Genomic DNA, 20,592 nt, shown 5'->3' with positions numbered 1-20,592 from the left:
TAATGTGTAAGATATTTAAAGTTTTTTGTTATTTACTGAATTTAATAATCCATTAAATTATAATTTATACTATTAATACATAATTTTATTGTTAATTTCGTAAGATATTAAATTATTATTAATTTCAATATTATGTTATAATTATTTTTCTACTTTTATGAAAATTTTTAAATTTATTACTTATTTTTGTTATTTTAACTATTTAAAATCTAGTTATGTTAAATATTTAAATAATATGTAAAATATTTATTTTTTTGTTATTTGAATTTTATTTATTTAAAGCTATTACTTATTACTAAATATTTTGTTATATAGTTATTTATATATTTATGATATTTATTTATTCAAATATTTGAATAAGATTTTATTTTTTAATGTTAAGTTTTATTAATTGAATAACATTTAAATTGATAATCCAGAAAAAATAGAATTTCAACTATTGGTACATAAATTTTGTAAAAACATAAAATTATTTTTTTGTATTTTTAATAAATATTTTAATGTTATTATATAATTTTTTAAAATATTTAAATAATTCTTAAATTTTTAATCTAAAATTTATTTATATAGATATAGATAAAAAGTTGGGTAGAGGATAAATAAGAATTAGAGATAATTTAGGAGAAAAACTCTCTACTAGAACTGATCCTGCCATGTCAACATAGTTCTCCTTGCATTAAATCCCCCTTTCTAATTTTCTAATTTTTGATTTTTTTAATCCACGTAATTTGCAAAAGAACCAATGAAACGTACGTTTAGACTTCCAAAACGTCTCCCGCCCTATCCTCCCTTTTGTTTTTCACCAAGTGTCGAGGGAAAAGGACCTGGACCAAGATCTCTCTCTCTCTCTTTGTTTTGTTTATATTGATTTCTTCTTTTCAAGGTTCTCTTAGGGTTTGAGTACTTATTTGGATTGTGCTTCATTCAGGGATTGTCTAAATTGGCAAAACGACATGCAGAGCTATTGGTTTTTTGAAAAGTATCTTTGGCCATCTGGTGGGTACATTAATGTTTTTGTTTTCTTATTTGCCTTTATTTTGTTTAATTTTGTTCTGTTTTCTCTTACAAGGAAAAGAGGGTTTACTGATGACAGAGATGCTAAGGATTGCACGAAAATGGAGGATTATTCAGTTTTGTATAGATTTGCCTTGGAGATGTCGATTATTAATTTTTTTTTTTTGATGGTTTTGCATCTTTTTTTCTTGGATTTGATGGGATTGGCTTGCATGTATAGTATTTGGTTTATGCGTGTTAGGGTTAGTCATATTAATTACCTTTTTTGTTTTTCTCAAGGGTTTAATTAGCAGGTTTTCAATGACGAGGTTATTCCCTGCTGTTGTCTTGGTTGTGACTTCTGGTGTTCAATAGGGTTTGGAGACTTATAGTTTGGTTAATCCTATTCGGCTTAGAGATGTTGATTTTACCCTTTTTTCTGGTATTTTATTACTGATCTTTTGTTTGATTGTTCATTGTCTTTTTTTTTTGGAAGATGGGTTTTGTTCATGGTTTAGCTATTGATCAAGCAGACATGGGTGTTTTTTGATGCCATCAATTTGATGTTTGTGTTGGGGTTTAGTAGTGGCTTTGTTGGTTTCAGTGGTGCTCTTTATTGCACGGCGACAATTATGTTCTATGGGTGGTGGTTATGTAGGTTATCCAAATGCTGATTGGATTAGCTATTTTGTGGTGTGAGAGTGGAGGTTCTATGGTGGATTATGTGATTTGTTGTTGTTATTTGGGAGTGGTTTGGTGGATTGTTGACAAAAATGACTTTTTTTTTTGTGTGGGAGTGGAAGTTCTTTGGTTGATTTGATGATTTTCTACAACTATTTGGGAGTGGAAGGCGATTACCGGAGTCTGGTCTTTTCAGAGCTTGGTGGTTGGTGTTTGGTTTGAATCCTGTGGTGGTTGTGAGGGCTACTGATGTTTGGTTTGGTTAGATTTTAAAACCAATGTTTGTTTCGTTATATTTAAAGTGCCATCCTTTTTGGGGTGTTGTGTTTATTAAATTTATGAATTTTTATTTTCTTTTTTATTATGATAGGAGTTTAGTCTGTTGTTATTTTTTATTATTTTCTTTTTTGTGTTGTCATTCTTACCAAGTTAGCTTTGTACATTTTGGTTTCTATTGTTCTTATTTTTTTTGCCAATGTTTTTCAGGTATGTGGCTTTGCTTTTGATCTTTATTTGGTTAGGATATTTTTTTTCCTGCACTGTTTGGGATATTAAGACATTCTTTGTTTGCCTATCTTTATGTTGGGTAAATAAGTACAGTAATCATCAATTGTAGTTTACACCAGATTTGTTACTTCCACGGACTTCAGTAAATCAATAAAATTGCTCCCATAGGTAAAGGACCCAACCTATATAGGACACCCAATCTTGAATTACTGTCTCCAATTTTTTAAATCAATGGTTAATTCTTTGCTACATATACAATATAAGTTTCATCAATGGCAGACACACAACAAGTTGGTTGGGTTTTTGGAAATTTTAAAGGAATAACACCTCTTAATGTTGTTACTATTCAGTAAGTTGGTTAGTATTTTGTTGGTTTCTAATTTTTCTTAGTTGTGCAATTGGATTCATATTAGTGTCTTTGAAGCTTCCTACCTGGCCCAATATGAGTGTTTTTTTTTTCTTTTTTGCATTTATTCTATTTTCTTAGAAATGTGATGTGCTATTACTTGGGGATGTTTTTGAAAATGTCTTGTTTTGGGTATTTCTATCTTTTACTTATTTGTCCATAATAAATTAGAAAAAATGAAAAACAAATATGAAACATGAGGTTGCTAGACTTACCCGTAATAGTTCCAAATGGACAAGACAAAATAGAGCACATTTTGGTTTAAAAATTTCTATGATAAACCAATAACCGGGTGAACACTTGCAGAGTTAGAATCTCAATTTGACGATAATTTCTATAATAAACCAATAACCAGCTCCCTTAAGCTTATGAGAAGCAGGAGTCTTATATTTATATCATTTTCTTTATCACATTTATTTGTAGATATTTAATGGTAATTTACAGTTTTCAGTTATTTTTCTTTCATGGCATAGATTTGCGGTGAGCAATATGTAGAATGTTTGGATGATTCATTATTATTGCCATTCTAATGCTTTATGGTTTGTATGTATTGCAATTAGCTTTCAGTAGAAGATAACCATAGACCTATCAGAGCTTAGGTACTTGGAGGACGAGGAGAAGATAATTAAAGGTGCAACCATGGGTTAAGTTGTAGGTACCATTTGGGAAACCATGCACTTGGTATTATTTTCCAGGTGTTGAGAGAACCGTTGCATTTCCTAGATTGAAGACCATGAAGATGACAGATAGCTATGGGCAGACCTTTGCTTCAACTGGAGGAGTTTATATAGATTTGGAGCAATTGATACAGAATTACAGGATGAAGAGACTTTGATAAGGAGCAGAGATGGTGGTTTTGATGTTGGAGTTTCTACTTTGGGTCAAATATAATCATTTATTCCCTCCACAATTGGTGTGTAGTCTCCAATTTGTAATGTACAATAAAACAGTATAATCCAAATTAAGTTGCTCTAATACTAACTTTGCACATCATCAATTTTCTTTTATTTGTTAATTTTATAGGAAATTGCACATCATCAAGGAAATTGGCCTCTCACCAGGAGCTTGGATCTCTTGAAATCAGAAAAACGTACTAGCACTTTAAGAGCATGAACATTCAACCACACATTGGGAATATTTCCAATACATGTATGCAGGAGGTGTTTCTGTTGTATGGTTGGATGCCCCCTCTCTTAGTTTAATGCTTGGATTGTATTCAAATTGATTTGGTTCAATTGAAATATAATATTGTCGACTTAAATGGATTTATGGTTTTTTCATTATTTTTTTCTTTAGACAAAATGATGTAAGATTTACATTTTCTCTTAATCCCTTGCGAAATGATATTGGATATTGGGCTTTCCTGTGCATTGCATGGACCTTGCTAGTTAGAGATAATTTGAGATAAATAGGAATTAGAAATAATTTAGAATATAAATAGAAATTAGACATAATTTTGGAGAAAGTGGGGGATAGCGGGGGAGGTAGTTTAAGAGAAATTTTAGGAGAAGAGATTATTTAGGTTATTGGGAAAGTCTTTATTGGTTGTTTAAAAAATGACATGGAATAAAAAATAAAAAATTTTAAAAAAGGAGAAAATTTTTTGACTGCTTTGTTTTAATATATATATATAGTGTTGACCCTAATGTTCATTTAAATAAATTTAATCAAAAGAAAATAAAAATAAAATGCCAATTTTGCCCTTAATAAGACATGCAATCATTCTATTGGCTATAATTGGTCAATTTTGTTTTTATGTATAAAAAAGTGTTAAGGGTGTTTTTGGAATAAAAAATTATGGGCCTAATGGCAAAACAAACACTCCTTAAAGAAAGGTTGATTAAGTAAATAAGTTGTAAAATATATGGGATGTTTTAATAAAATAAAAACTATAACGTAAGTTTAAGTAAATATGTAAAACTATAAGGTGTATTCTAATAAATGACTCTAATAGAAACACATAAGAGTATATAATTGTTTTATATTTTTAACTTTGTAAATAATTAATAATTATTCATATTTTATATACTAATTTTAATAATTTTTTTATAATACAAAAATAATAATAATTAATTTCAGTTAGGTTTATTCATCAAACTGATGAAATCGACCAACCCGATCAACTCAACCCGAATTGGTCGGTTTTCTAGTAGTTTAGGTTGGCTTTGGCTCAAAAATTTTCCAATTCGACTAAGTTGGATCAGTTTCACTTTGGCTAATCATGGTTATATATTATATATTAATGTTTTATTTTGAAATATAATTTTTAATATAGAAAAGTGAGAAATTTCCCATATTTCTTAGTCTAAAATGTTTATATCACAAATCTAATTTTTAAATTTATTTTTTAATAATTGCACTATAATTTTTAAAATTAAATTTAACTTTTAAGTTCAAATCTTTTGAGCCAAGTGACCAAACAAAAAAATCGACCCAAACTGATACAACTTGAGTGGGTCGGTTTTCACAAAAGGTTAATCAGTTTTAGCTGACCAACTCCCCAATCAGACTAGGTCAATTTGGTTGGCCGAATAGCCTATGACCGAATTGAAGCAACTCATGAACACTCATAATTTAAGCTAAATTAAGTCTCTTCTCTGATAAATAACAATAGTTTAATCTTCAATAATTATTGAAAATTTATAACAAAAATACATAATTATTGAAAATATATTGATAATGAAAAAATACAATAATTACAAAAATAAAATAAGTACTAAAAATATATTAAATTAGTCAATAAATAGTATAATCTCAAATAATAGTTTAATGTCTAATATTAATCAATAAGTTATAACAAAAATACAATAAGTACAATAAATTAAATTTAAAAATTTCAATAATAGTAATTTAACCTCCAATAATTATTGAAAGTTTTCTGATAGATAAGAAAACAAAATAAATTTATACATAATCATTGAAAATACACTTATCACTAAAAACAATAAATAATTACTAAAATATAATAAATATTAATTTTAGTATATATAATTATATAATAAATACAAATTAAGAGTTTAAAATTATTATTAATAAATATTAATTTTTTTGAAATTTATTTTCTCAGATTATTACTTGATATAATTGAAATTAGTTGTTTACAATATCATGTAAAAATATTAAATTATTATTAATTTCAATATTATGTTATAATTATTTTTCTACTTTTCAGAATTTTTATAAATTTATTACATAATTTCTTTATTTTAACTATTTAAAATATAGTTATGTTAAATATTTTGTTATTTAAATAATTAAATAATTGTAAAATATTTAAATTTTAAAATATGAATTATTTATTAAATTTAGTTATCCATGAAATCATAATTTATACTATTATTACATAATTTTATTACCAATTTTGTAATATATTAAATTATTCTTAATTCCAATATTATGTTATAATTATTTTTCTACTTTGAAGAATTTTTTTTTAATTTATTACATAATTTCATTATTTTAACTATTTAAAATCTAGTTATGATAAATATTAGTTATTTAAATATTTAAATAATCTAGAAAATATTTAAAATCTTTTGTTATTTGAATTTTATTTATTTAAAGCTATTACATATTATTAAATATTTGAAAAACATTTAAATTGGTAAGCTGGAAAAACATAATTTAAATTGTTAATACATAATTTCGTGATATATTTTGTAAAAATATAAAATTATTTTTGTGCTTTTATTAAATATTTTAAATTTATTATATAATTTTGTTAGAATATTTAAATAATTCTTAATTTTTTAATCCAAACTTTCTTTAGATAGATATGGATAGAAAGTAGGGGATATGATAAATAGGAATTTGTGATAATTTAGGAGAGAAATTCTTTACTAAATTAGAGATAAGTTTGGAGTTAAATAGGACTTAGAGATAACCTAGGAAAGAAACTCTCTACTAAATTAGAGATAAATAGGAATTAGAGATAAATTAGAAGGTAAATAGGAATTAGAGAAGAGATTATTTAGATTATTGGAAAAGTGCATTTCATTGTTTGTTTAAAATATGACATGGAATTAAAAAAATAAAAATTTCAAAAAAAATGAGAATTTTTTGACCGCCATATTTTAATATATATATATATATATATCAGAGAGAGAGAGTCTTTAAAGTACCCTTAAATATTTTAATAATTGATTAATTATTCCTTTATCTTTAGTGTTTGCCCCTCTTTTGGAAATAAAGTAGTGATCCTCCGCAGTAGCCATGATCTGGTCGTAGAAAAGATTTATCTCATTCCTCAAATTACAGCTAGGCCCATCGCAGTAATTGAACGAGTGGTGAATGTCGCAGCTATGAAAACCAGCTTCCCCAAATACTACAGAACTCAGCTTGCTTAAACAAGATTTTTCACTGCTGAGTGCTGACGCCTAATAGAACCCAACTGAACAACAAAGCCAACGGAAGAAGCCTCTGGGCCTTCTTTTGCATATCTTGAACCAAGTTGCATCTCCATTTCTGTAGTCATGACTTTGTTTAAGCTCTCATTTCTTCATTATCTTATTAGGGCAAACCCTCTAACTAATTAATAGGTCAAGCAATTGGAATTTCAACGGATAATCTATTGCTTTTGCATATCATATGAGTTTTAGCAATTCTCTCATCACTTACCCAGATTTCTTTCAACTGATTGCAGAGGCTTATCTCTCTCCGTTTTTGAAAAGTAGCATCTGTATTCGTTGGCTTTGCGGTAAGCCAATGGAAGAAGCCTTTGTATCAGTTCCTTTCTTTTTTTTTAAATCTCCCACAGCTCTCCTTGCTACAACGAAAACCGGGCGGTAAAATTTGAAGGAACAAATTTCTCGAGACCCCTTTAACCCAGAGCACTAAAATGTTTGTTTCATAAAGACTGAATTAGGATGAAATTTATCAAACTCGGACGGAAAAAATTGAAGTAACAGATTTGTGGGGAATTCTTTAACTGAAAGCTCATCAACAAAAGGACAAAATCGGTGAAGAACAAGGTAATCATGATTCCAGACGTTTGATGGACAGGATAATTACTTACAAAAAATCAAGAACCTCTTTTTCTTTGCATAGTATTTATGTATTTATTTCAGATTCTTACCATTTCCTCTTGGCTTCGGCAACTCCACACTACTCCGTTCTCAATTTCCTTGTTTTTCTTCATATCAGAATTTTACCATTTCCTCTTGACTTCAGCAACTCTACAGTCTTCGTTCTCCTCAATTACGGAAAACGGAGATGAAGGCAAAGCTAGAGATGGAGATGGAGATGAAACATCGATTTCCTTTCTATCATTTTGAAAATTTTCATCAATTGGATTTTATTTTGAAAATTTGAAGAATAGTTAAATATAAATTTGATATTTCATTCTTTAGGTTAATACTTAACGATAATGTCAATTGCCAGAACAATAGAGATACTTTAAGACAATATGTAAACAATAAGGATAGAATTAATCAATTAACTAAACCATAAGGGTAGTTTAAGAAATTTGCCCATTTTCAAATTGTGTCTAATAGGTCTTTACCGTTAGTTGACTGTTAGTCAACATCGTCACATGACATCAAGTGTGCATTAAATAATTTCAAAATGGCAAAATTATCCTTTATGATATTTTTGTTGATCATTTTACCCATTTTACTTGAGTGTTAGAAGAAAGGTTATGAAACTGGACACCGATCAACCATTGAAGTTCCCGCTCTCCTTTTCAAGCTCCCCCATTCAACGATCAACTATAACCAGATGATCACCTGTTCGATTTCATAACCCTCCTTCCCCTTTCCTTCTTTTAATACTCAAACAAAATGAGTAAAATGGTCAAAAAAATATCATAAAGGGTAATTTCATCATTTTGAAATTATTTAATGTGCACCTTATGTCATGTGACAGTGTTGACTAATGATCAACTAACAGTAAGAACCTATTAAACACAATTTGAAAGTTTAGAATATTGCAAAGACATGTTTTAAAGTTCTGGAACTGACTTGACACAACTGTTCAAAAATTTTGCCTTTTTTTCAAGGCATTGAGACGTAGAGAGCTGTCAATGGACTTCAAAATTCTAATTCCCAATCCGACGTCCAAATGTTAGAAGTTAAAACCTACATCATCTGATCCGATAAAACATGATAACATTTCTAATTGAATCAAGTCGATCCAAACCAACCCAAATAGTATATTCTTTGAGTTATATTTAATATTATTCTGACCATAACCCAAATTAAAACCCTAATAAGAGTGGTTACCACTCCTACATGATCTATATGATCAGATAAGGGTCAGACTTCTTAGCGTGTAAAGTCAGGTTAGAGTTTTCCCTTATTTTTTTTTTTCGGTGGGGGTGGGGTTATTGTCAATGTGCATGTTTAGGAGAACTGGAGAAGACAACGTGATAGAGATAGAATACCGTAATTTATGTTTAGGTTAGATCATGTGTTCTAACTTCTAACATCACTTTAGACTTCAGGCCTGAACGCTGAACCCTCCCTCTCCACTAAACTCTAGGTTGCCTGTACATTTCAGGCCTTTAGAAAGATCAGGAGCACAAGCCTTACACCTCAAAAGTTGTGGTTCCTTGTATCTCCATCTTTAGTTTTCAATTATGCATTTCTAATCAAATGGGGATACAAGGATTAGATTCACTTTCAAGTAGCATGGACATCTTCATTCTGAATGAGATCCATATTTTCATTCTGCAAATTCATAGGCAATATCAAGATGTTTATTCTAAAGTCTTGAGCGCCGTATGCATTTGATGGGATTAAAAGCTACATGCCTGCCTGCGGAAGGTGGCTGTCCATTCAAAGAACCAGACCTTATGTCCCAACCTTCAATGTTCTTGGGCACACACACATCAAAGAGGATTTGACCCAGAACACCATAAGCATTGATGCTTGGAGGGTTCTGCACATGGATCAATCCTTCCTTCTGTTCATCTTGTAATGACCCTACGTCTCTACCCTCTTGATACTCCACTGAGCTCGGAAAGAAAGAGTGGTCGCTCGGCCCAATAGCAACTCTGCTTAAGCTCTGGCTTGAGCTAGCTGCTGCTTTCCGAGGGGTGCAGATTGACTTGGATATCCCATCATGCAACCCTTCAACTCCCATTCTCTCTCCTTCAAGTTGTTGGATTCTCCGAGAATAAACTAAAGCAGCTTTCCCAAGCAACTCGGTCACAGCAGCCTTATAATCAGTTGGATAATGTCTGTAATGACCTACAAGGACAGAAGGACAGCAATACAGATGACTATGGTTAAATACAGAAGCACCATGACAGTATCAAGGCTTCTGGGAAATAAGGAATCATATAACAGTGTTTGGCATGCTTTCAGAAATCATTCTGGTGATTCTGAATCGGTTTTTCTTTTCCATCGCAAGATTCATCCACAGGAGTTCTCTTACAGAGATAAAGAAGTCAGTTTCCTAAAAAAAATGTTTTCTTCTCAAATCTCATCCCTTAAGTACTCATCCTGGAAATAAAATTGATGCCAAGGACCACCTAGTGCTAAAATAAGGAACACTCAAGTACAACGGTACAACACCTGAATAGAAACTTCCTGTGTTTATCCAAAACTGAAAAACTGTATCTCAGTTTGCTTTGAAGAAAAGGATATCTTTTTTGTCCTATTTGAAAAAGGATTTAGCAATATGATAATAAAAAACACCAGTTAAGTTTGTTAATAGCATACCTACATGAGGTGAGCCATTCCATTTCACTAGTTTCACATCAGCCCCAAGGTCTTGTAGACGCTGAGCAAAATTGCAGATGGTTTGAAAGGGAGCAAGCTCATCATCTTCTGAACAAAAAATTAGAAATGGACCCCCAATGCTCTGCAAAATAAATTAGGATTTATTAAAGCAAAAGAAAGAAAAAAAGAACAATGATTAAATGGCTATGCTTCATATCGTAACTTACAACTGAGGAGTAGAGAGTTTGCCAATACTCAGCACGTTGTGATTCAAACCTATTTAGGAACAGGGCATCTAGACCAGAAGCAATGCCATTTGCTATCCATGATACAAATCTAGGTGGACTAGGCATTTTAAGAACTGTAGGATGAACAACAAATCGAGCACCCAAATCACTGGTAAAGTCTACAGGACTAGAATCATAAATATGACCAGAAAGACAGTCTCTGACAAGGTGGTACTCATCCTAAACAAGAAAAAGGAACAAAGAAAGATGAAACAAAATTAACATAAAAAGTTTATTAAATCACAAGCATACTAACCAAAACAAACCAAAGAATTATCAGGCACCTAAACAGTATATACCATTGAATCATAGGAAAATTTTGAGAGTCTAAAGATTGTGAGATCTACAACTTCCAGATGCAACCGGAATTGATCTGATCACTTTAACATATATAGCACAAATTCAGAGGTGGGGAAAGTAGAAAACCAAATAAAAGAATAAAACTTACCAGATTGGGCAGTCCTTCACACTTCCCATCAATTATCTGCAATAAAAGAATAAAATTATTTATACTGCCATAACATAAATAGAAACATACAACATTAATGATCCCTTGAGATTTGACCTTGGCTTAGGAATCCAAGCAACAGATAAACAAATGACCTGTTTCAACTGAAGGACATGAATTATATAAAAAAAAAGTATGGTGTACAAGACCTCAAAATCCTTACCTGAAGAACCTTATACATGCAAGCCTTTGGGCCCCCAGAAAAAGCTGCAAAGACAACAGGGGATGGCCTAACCTTTAGCTCCTGCACTTCCAAAGCGAAAAAGAACTTATAAATGGATATTACTCCATTTGTTGAACTTCAATGGAAATTCTAAGCTAATCTATTGCTAGGACTTATTTCAATTTGAAATGGAAATTCTGAGCTAATCTACTGCTAAGGCTTATTTTCAAATGGGGAAACAAAATTGAAAGAAGCATCTCTTTGTCATTGCTATCCCACATGCTTTTCCCAATTATTTGCATATATAAATAAAATAATATCTTTCGATGAAAAAAGTCTCATGGAATTATCAAATACATTCTTTGGCAACACCAGTTCCTGTCAAAAACAATCCATACAAGAGTGGAGAGTTTATCCTAGAACCCAACAAAATATGTTGGTTAAGAATATCAACAGATGTAAGCTTTTCAATATCTAGAACCACTCAAATTATATGTGTCTTACTCTTCCAGCACCAGAATGGGGACCTGCATCAGATTGTAACCTAAACAAGTTCATTTGGAAGATCAAGTTAACTGTAATAACACTAACCTTGGCCAGCTCATTGAGAATGAGAAATGCCAATGATGTTGCTCTCTCAGGGAAGAAACTGCAGAATAAGTCAATGTTGAAACTCGTAAGTTTCAGGAGAAAACTGTCTACATTCAGAAAACTGCAATATAAGGGAAAAGGGGGAAGCAAATGCCTTGTGCAAACAATAAAATAAAAGGTTACCTAAATCTTATTTACTTCCAATATGATAAGATTTGTAAAAAAGTAACCAGCCACCACCCCCTCATCATACACTTATATGCAATACAATATAAGAAGACAATCACATTTACCTCACTAAGGCATCATAGTTAAAATTGTTAAAGGAAGTTGAAATTATCTCCCGAGTTTGATCATGTTAAGTCAAGCTCCTACAATAGGTAGAACATCTGTTGCAAGATAAGCAAAAATCCACGCAAGGCCTACCAAAGCATGTTATCTGTGCCATATTGAAGTCTCCTTAAGCATTCTAGGCTTCTAAAATGAAGTCTCCTTAAGGCCTACCAAAAATTAAACAAATGAAACTACACTGATAAATCTCAGTTGCTCATCAAGCTTTCTTCCCTGGAACATGGTATAGATTTATATAGGTTTAAATTTTCATGAGAAATTGTAATTCTCTTTAAGGTAAAGCACAGACATTTAAAATTCCAAAGTCTTTAGATAAGAACAACAGATAATCCTACAATCCTTTCTCCATGCCCACCAACTTACTAATACAATAGTAACAGCTGAAATAGTAAATTCATTTAACAGAATATTGATCATCAATATCTCGATATCTCCATCAGTATTCCAAAATTCTCATGCTGAGCCACTTACAGTATTAGAACCACATTCAAAATCCTATATCTGTTCATTTATTTTAACCTAGAATTTAGGAGCTGCAACAGATGCATAAGCACATTTCATGGCGAAATCAACACTGCAAAGAACTAATGTGACCATCTTCAACTAGTATTGTGATGTTTTCTCATTAAAGGAATACACATCCTACATACGTTCTCATACGCATTTAAGATGAATTCGGTTCTTTTCCAGCTCCATGTAAATACTTGGGTCCCCAGCTGAGTAATGAAGGTCAACTTCAAAACTATACCCCTTGGGAATTCGAATAAAGGGCCTGTTGTTGGTTGATCAAAATTTATAGTTCTGTACCTTACTGCAACTTTCCTAAATTAATTCCGAAGCCACATTTCTATAGAAATAAACAACCAAGCAGGCCCACCACAACTTCAAATTGTGATACTTATACCCTTCAATTTTATCAATTCCAAACAAGCTGACACCAAAAATGCAACTTGGGGAATTCAGTGGAGCTTAATAGAGCAAACCGATACCAAAAAATCAAAATTAAATTCGAAACCAAAACGAGGCGTTAGGGAAATCCATCAAAAAAAAAACCAAAGCAAGGAGAAGAAAAGAAAAAGGACCAATTGAGGAAATTGGACTTACAGGTTGAAAAATTCGGAATGACAAACGAGGGAATTCCATCCGAGGGAAGAGTAAAGCTGAACGTAGGACCTGACGTGTTTCTCCTGACTTGAAATCCAAGCGAATACTACGACGATCCCTTCGACCTTCCCACCCTCCTTTCTTCCCCAGTAAAGCCTGCCGCCATCCCCCCACATCTCCTTTTCTCAAACCAGAAAACTTTTTCTTTTTGGGTTTTAGGATTTTGTCCACTTTGAGCTCAAATCAAAACCGTATCTGCTCCCCGGAAACGCAGAATTGATAGCAATGCAAATTGCAAAAACGCCGACGGGACGGCCAACGGAGGAGGACTAGGACGGAAAGCTTTTCTCGCCTCCCTCTCCCCCTTGTAATAAACTTCTCCATTTTTGCTTGTTCTTAATTTTTATTTAATAAATGGAGATACTAACGTGCGCATGAATGCGGACGAAAGGGAAGCAGGAGAGTTGTTTCGTTTTCAATCTGTGCTACCATCAGAAAACCACAGAAGCCGGTAGTGGGGTCTGTCTCTATCCCAACTCCCAACTCCCAACTCCCTCAGGCCCCGAAACCACTTTTGCAATGCCACCAGTCGTAGAGCAGCGCTCAAACAACGAAATCGAAGCCTTTCAAGTATTGCTACGGCCCCACTTTGAATTAGATGAATTGAAACCACGTTTTCTTGGTGGGCCACAGCAATACATCTAAGGCAAGATAGTTTACAAATTATTGGCTTTATCTGCGAAGCTTTGCGCAACACGAATTACAGGTGGATGCTGCCAGTGGGGGTGCGCATGTTAAAGAGGTTACGCACCACGAGCACGACAAGATGGTTTGCTTAATTATTGGCTTTATTTCACTTCAGCGAATCAGGGGGCACTGTAAGAAAGAGACCGGATCTGTTACTCACTTGGCGCCTCACACGCACATCTTACCATGTATTGGGAATATTTTTCGTATTTATTAATTATTTTTCACGGGAGATATTCCTAATGCACGGTGGATGTGCGTGTGAGCACAGTAGATCCCGCTTCTATAAAAGATGTTAATTAAATCTCTCACACTGTCCTGATGGGATCTATTCATAAGTGGGCGCTTCATACACACATTTACCGTGTATTAAAACATCTCCTGTAAATATTTATTAATAAATACGGAAGATATTCCTAATGCTGTGTTAAGGAATTATGTGGCTGCTGTGTACTGTCCACAGTCCACGTTCTACTCACGTGACATTATGGTCCCACTCTCGCATTCCCTCCCCACAAGATTCTGCACGCATCCTCAAACATTGAAATCCACCCACATATTGAAAATATCTCATATACATTGTGTATTAAATTGATGGAGAGATAATTGAGGGTAGGAGTGGCAATTTACAACCCAACCCACCCATTTATTAGCAGGTTGGGTTGTATTTGTTAATTTGGGTCTTTAGCGGGTGGGCCAACCCAATAAAAATATTTTTAATGGGTTGGGTCATGGGCATCCAACGGGCATCCAATAAGACTATTTTCTTTTTTATTTGGAAATATCATTACTCCTGTTTTTCACGATTTTCTCTCTATGCCAAGGCCTACATTTCTTCATAATTACTGTAATCGTTAAAGAACATTACTTTCGACATGAACAGTATCGGTGATATGAACAGTATCGGTGTTGTTGTCTTAAGTCATGGAAGACGGAGGTTCCACTAATATATCGGTGAAATTCGGATTGAGTACAAGGAGTTCGATACTAATGTGATAATTGTACTTCATGCTGGAAATCTGATACTGGTGCAGAAACTACTGGTAGAGGTGTAAAACTCCCGTGGGCGATGCATGCAAAGTGTGTGTGGAGACGTGCCGCCCTAACTTGGGATAACTTGGGGTTGGCCTAACACGGCCCACGGCTCAGGCTCGTGTGGGCCCTTGCTGTGCCGTGAGCTGGGCTGGCCTGTGGGCCGAGCCTTGGGCTAGGTCAGGCCGTGCATCAGGCCAAAGCTATTTATTTAAAAAATTTGACAAAAAACTTAAAATTTTAATTTTATATGAATTTTGATGTATACAATTGCTTATATATACAATAATTAAATAAATTAGTATAATAAAATTAAAAAATATTTATTTTATTCATATATTATATACTATATATTATTATATAATTATAGTTTATATAAATATATAAAAAATATATATAAATAATACATATGGTCATGTTGGCACGCGGGCCGCGGGCGGCACGACTTGCTCGGTCGTGCCATGCTGGCCCGGCCCATGGACCTAAAACCCCAGGCCTAGCACGACCCGCATGATCGTGCCGGGCTTGGCATAGCCCGTGGACCATCGTTCCAGGCCGGTCCAAATTCATGCCGGGCCACGGGCTGCATGGCCCGATTTACACCTCTAACTACTGGTAAGCCATTCACATCTCTCAAACTCATTGCAACTGTTCATTTATCACTTGTATATAAGTAGAGGATTTTGGCGAGGTTGGAGCATTTCATTCCTTTTCTACTTGTTTTTCTTTTTCTGCATTTTATTTTGATATTTTTTTTTCTGGACAAAAAATCATTCTTTACTTCTACATATTTTGCTGAAATTAGGACTTTCACACTTGGCCTTTTCAGTTGAGGTTTTCCTACTTAAATTTTAAAATCTTCTTTTAATCCCAAGAGGAATTATTCCCAACTCTTAAATCTGGAGACAAGCTGGAGGGATTTGGACATTGAAGTGGAGGTGAAATTTCCTCTTCATTTTTGGACTTTTTTTTTGTAATTTATGTTATTTTTCTGGGTTATTTTTGTAATTTATGTTATTTTTCATGTATTTATTTGTTTTTTTGTAATTCATGTTATTTTTCTTCAATTTCTGGGTTTTGCATAATTTATGTTATTTTTCTTAATTTTCTGGGTTATTTTTGTGTAATTTTCATTATTTTATCTAAATAGGTTGGGTTTGGTTCAGGTGGGTTTGGGTTGAACCCAACCCATTTAATTCTATCTAATTGGGTCATTAATGGGTTGGTGGGTTAGATGGGTTGGGTCCATTAGAATTTTGATAAAATCCCAACCCTAACTCACAAAAATTGCACTTGTAGGTGTCAATGCTTTCTTTCAGGATGCGTACATAGTTCTTGGGATGAAAAACTTCATGATGGGTGATCATTTTTGGCCCGTCCCATTAATACATATTTATATCTATATTATTTATACATATTTGTTATATTTTATAGTCATATTGCATAAATTCATAAAATAAAATTTCCTAAATATTTTATACACATATTATCTATATCTATCTATCTATCTATATATATAGATACTGTTGCTCAATCCGAGGTGGTGCACGAACTGAGGATAGCAACCAGATAGCCCTTGCTGGCAGGGTGAGGCTGAGCTACAAGGATGAGGCCGTGCTTCAAAACCTATGATCAAGAAAGGAGAAGTCAGAGGCCCGAGGAATTATCCTCGGGTAAGTACTCTGATGCTCAAGTCAGTAGGCAGTGGTAGATGATCAGGCCGAGCTATGAGGATGCTGGTCTGAGCTAAGTAGCAGTATCTGTGTCAGAAGTTGGGTCCCTTACCTTCAGCATGGAATGCCTTTTTATAGCCAAAGATCCGTGTCCTGGTCGAATTGGGCTTCCGGGGTTGTCGGGATGAGGTTAGCCATCGAGGTATTCGGGATAGAGTCCCATTCCTCAACGGAGTCATCTTCCTTACTCCTCTTTATCCATAGTTGTGCTCATCCATGTGATGTATAGCTAACGTGGCTGAAAGGATAGGATGGGGGGCCACAATAATAGCATAGCTCGACTGAGCTATACCAATGTGGCCAAGCTAAGCCGATGTGGCCGGGCAATGATTGGGCGGCCACGTGTCTCTCAGGATCAGCTCAGCCATGACCCGAACACCACTCCTCCAGTTCTGAAGTTGAGGAATGAAGTACTTCCAATTCATTCCTCAGCTGGGAAACTTCTAAGTTAATCTAGTTGAGCATCTGGTCCCTTTGTTGTTCCTCAACGCCTGCCATAATCCTGGGGTCTGGGCAATATGGGATGTGGCCGAGGAAGCCTTCCATCGTTGGCTGCAGAACTCCAAGAATCCTAACTTTGGAATCCGAACACCACTCCCCCAGTTCTGGAGCCGAGGAGAGGGAGTGCTCGGTTCGAAGTGTTGCATGGTCGCATAGGTCGGCAGAGCGCTGAGGTGTCAAGTTGAGCTTCGAGGTCCATCTTCTTGGTGGGGCCGAGGAACGACTCTCTGATTCCCAGTGAAAGTCGAGCTCCAGTGTTGAGATCATTGTAATGCTCGGCCATGGTATGCCGAGCTCTGGAGTTGGAGTCCAAGCTTCGGAGTTGAGGCCGCTGTGATGCTCGACCATGATGTGCCAAGCTCCGAAGTTGGGGCTTTAGAGGTGTGGAGCTACAGGGCTGAGGCCATTATGATGCTCGGCCATGGTATGCCGAGCTTCGGAGTTGAGGGTCTCAGAGGAGCCGAGCTACGGAGCTGATGCTCAGCCATGGTATGCTGAGTTTCGAAGTTGGAGGCTTCAGAGGTGTCGAGCTACGGAGCTGATGCTCGGCCATGGTATGCCAAGCTTTAAAGTTGGGGGCCTCGGTGGTGCCGGGCTTTGAAGTTGGGGGCCTCAGAGGTGTTGAGCTACAGAGCTGATGCTCAGCCATGGTATGCCGAGCATTGAAGTTGGGGGCCTCAGAGGTGCCGAGCTTTGTAGTTGGGGGCCTCGGAGGTAACGAGCCGTGGAGTCGAGGACCCTGGTCTTCGGTTGAGGAACTTGTGCTTGAAATCTCGGAATCCAAGCACCACTCCCCCAGTTCCAAAGTTGAAGAGTGGGGTGCTCGGCTGAGGCACAAAGAGGCCTCCTTTGGTTGGTATTTGCTGTTGGGCATCCCAGAGAAACTAGAGAAATCGGTTGACCCAGTGGTCCTGGGCCAACCTCGAGCATCTGTGACGTTGGTTGGACCGCTGCTACAGGGTGCACCGGGGCAATTAATGCCCTGGCCGTTGTTTGTTGAGGTCGTTGCTTTGGTTCCCGAGGCCTTGCGCATGCGGTAACAGTCACACAATTGGTCTTCCCGAGCTTTGTCAAAGCGGCACTTGATCCTCACCGTAGATCTGGTGTCGATTCGCGTTCCTACGGGTTATAAGTAGGGATGGATGGGCATTCCCCCTTTGCCATTTGCGAGATGAGTTGCTTGGATAGCTCGGTGGGGTGTTGTCTGCGTTGCTCGACATTTTGTTTTTATTCCTCGGCTTCAAGCTCGGTAAGATGTCTTCCTCATCTTCCCATTCTTCTTCCACTTCTAGCTCTTCTGGTTCTAGTGAGTCTGATTATGAGTCCGAGGGGCTTTCAAGGATGTTGAGGTTGGTCCCTCTAGGATAGAAGCCGAGCTTCCCTTGTGGGCTGGTCGCCGGTTTGGGACCACACTCTGCGTGTTGAACCTTGAGGACATGGCTCGGATTCGAGCTATGTACGACATCCCCGAGGAATTCCAAATGAGGTGCCGTAGCATGGTGAGATGGCACTGATGCTCGGCCTGGCAAAATTTGTGTGTACGAGAACAATCTAGAAGCCGAACTGAGGTTTCCTCTGAATGAAGGGGTTGTCGAGGTACTTGCATGGTACCGAGTACTGCCGATGCAGTTGATACCGAACTCCTTTAGGTTTTTGGTTGGCCTTCTATCCTACTGCGCCGTTCGCGATATCGAGTTGGCCCTGGGTATGGTGAGCTTCCTTCTTCAGGTCAAACATCACCAGCAGGGCTACTACTACTTCTCGACTAGGAAGAACATTAAAGTGCTGGTTGGGGCCCCCTCTTCTGTGAAGCATTGGAAGGAAACTTTCTTCTTTGTGCACTATCCCTATCCCTGGGACCTCTCCTTCCCGGCCGCGCTTCAAAAGCCGAGAACGAGAGTTCCCCAACCTCGATGGTTTGCACTTACTTGGGAGAAAAGGTTGGCTCTGAGCATGATCCACGAGATAGACGTAGCTGCGTATACATGGTCGGAGGTGTTGATGCTCGGCGGGCTGATGCATAGGGTGACTGGTCCGTCCTTTTCGTTGCTTTATTTGCCTATACTTTATTTGCTTCTATGATCTAGTACTTACTATCGTGCTTCCGCGATGCAGGTGTAGAGATGGTGAGTGAAGAGGAAATCGTACATCAGATGAAGGAAAATCGCCAGAGGCTGAACCGGGCTGGCACAACACCGCAGGTCCATCCCGAGGTAGTCCCTCCTCTGAAGTCTTCCAAGAGGGTGCCACGTTGGCAAAAAGAGCTCGGCGACAGGGGAACGACGATGAGGACATCGTGATTGTGGAGCCCGGGGAAGCTCACCAGGCCACCTTCCCTCCGCAGGTTGAGGTGGGGAGCAGTAGCTCAGACATCCATATACCGTGCTGGATGGTCCGTAGTCGGGACGGGCTAGAGACCCCCGAAGTTCCCAAGCAGCTACTCCGTGGGATGATGATAACCTACATCACCGAAGAGGCCGAAAGTACCGGGAATAGCACATTGGAGTGCTCACTTATTCAGGCTATGGCTCAGGTAAGCTCGTACCTGTCTTCGTTGTTTCAAGCATGCTTCTTCGTACTAATGGTGCTTCTTGTGTCCGCAGAACGCATGCTCGACTATTACCATGGTTGATCATCTTCGTCAGTTGTGGCGACTGTATGAGAAGGAGCATACCGAGTACCTTCAGGTGAAGGCCCAATTGGTCGAGCTTTAGGCGGCTGGGGAGCAGTTCGTCGTGCTAGAGAAAGAGGTGGCTGAACTGAAGGCTCGATTGGCCGAGCAAGTGGACTTGGTCCGTGGCCTGAAGCATGAGATTGCCGAGCTGAAGGCAGAGAGGGAACGACTAAAGCAAGAAGCCGCCGAGGAGGCAATGGCGCGGTACAAGAACTTGGTGGAGCTTCGGCAGGACATGGATCAGTATGCTTTAGCTTCCTACAAGGCTGGTTTCAACGTCTTCCGGCGGAGAGCACTGTGCCACTGTCCTGAGCTAGCTGATGTTGTGCAGACTCGGGAGGCCTATGACAACGAAACGCCCCCGGCCTTGGATGAACTTGTTGATGAGGAAGGCGGAGGTGCTAATGATGATGAAGATGGAGGTGACGAGGCCACCAAACTTCCTTATGCGGATTGAACTACTGTGGATTCCTTTCTTTTTTTTGCTGCTCCTGTAATGGCTCAGTATGCCGAGCTTTCACCTATTGTACTGGCTATTTAACTTAATGAAATTTTCTGGTTCTAAACTTGTGTGCAACCATCTCTCTCTCTCTCTCTCTCTCTCTCTCTCTCTCTCTCTCTTTTCAGGTTCCTCGACCTTGCCTTGGCTGAGG

The 20,592-nt window shown here is 36.6% G+C and overlaps 1 protein-coding gene and 1 long non-coding RNA gene across 5 annotated transcripts; one reads left to right on the top strand and one right to left on the bottom strand.

Annotated features, from left to right (window-relative positions):
- The first annotated feature begins 642 nt into the window (after positions 1-642).
- LOC104610586 (uncharacterized) lies at positions 643-3,842 on the top strand. Of its 2 annotated transcripts, XR_737448.2 has the most exons (3): positions 789-996; positions 3,148-3,500; positions 3,611-3,842. It is a non-coding gene; the product is annotated as an uncharacterized LOC104610586 (long non-coding RNA). The 2 variants fall into 2 exon arrangements; XR_737449.2 differs by lacking the exon at positions 3,611-3,842 and having other exon boundaries at positions 643-996; positions 3,148-3,584.
- A 5,114-nt stretch (positions 3,843-8,956) lies between these two features.
- Positions 8,957-13,785, bottom strand: LOC104610588 (uncharacterized). Of its 3 annotated transcripts, none has more exons than XM_010277288.3 (7): positions 13,253-13,781; positions 11,798-11,855; positions 11,207-11,287; positions 10,984-11,019; positions 10,476-10,715; positions 10,249-10,390; positions 8,957-9,774 (listed from the first exon to the last, which is right to left on the bottom strand). In XM_010277288.3, exons 1-7 carry the CDS (start codon positions 13,426-13,428, stop codon positions 9,287-9,289), a joined length of 1,221 nt encoding a protein of 406 aa, XP_010275590.1. In that variant the 5' UTR covers positions 13,429-13,781; the 3' UTR covers positions 8,957-9,286. The 3 variants fall into 3 exon arrangements, with proteins under 3 accessions (XP_010275590.1, XP_088745619.1, XP_010275591.1); XM_088889493.1 differs by lacking the exon at positions 13,253-13,781 and adding an exon at positions 12,091-12,155; XM_010277289.3 differs by lacking the exon at positions 10,476-10,715 and having other exon boundaries at positions 13,253-13,785.
- Between the last annotated feature and the right edge of the window lie 6,807 nt (positions 13,786-20,592).

Source organism: Nelumbo nucifera, chromosome 1 (assembly GCF_055504915.1).
Source record: "Nelumbo nucifera cultivar China Antique chromosome 1, China Antique-T2T, whole genome shotgun sequence".
NCBI classification, from domain to species: domain Eukaryota; kingdom Viridiplantae; phylum Streptophyta; class Magnoliopsida; order Proteales; family Nelumbonaceae; genus Nelumbo; species Nelumbo nucifera.
Note: the sequence above shows the minus strand (reverse complement) of the source record. Positions and strands in the feature narration are given on the sequence as shown.

Bases quoted from the DNA above. Each gene is read 5' to 3' on its own strand.
- LOC104610588 (XM_010277288.3), bottom strand. From the start codon at position 13,428: ATGTGGGGGGATGGCGGCAGGCTTTACTGGGGAAGAAAGGAGGGTGGG. The intron at 11,020-11,206 runs GTAAGGATTTTG...CTTTTATTGCAG, and splicing joins GCATGTATAAGGTTCTTCAG to ATAATTGATGGGAAGTGTGA. The intron at 10,716-10,983 runs GTAAGTTTTATT...TTTCTTGTTTAG, and splicing joins GTGAAGGACTGCCCAATCTG to GATGAGTACCACCTTGTCAG.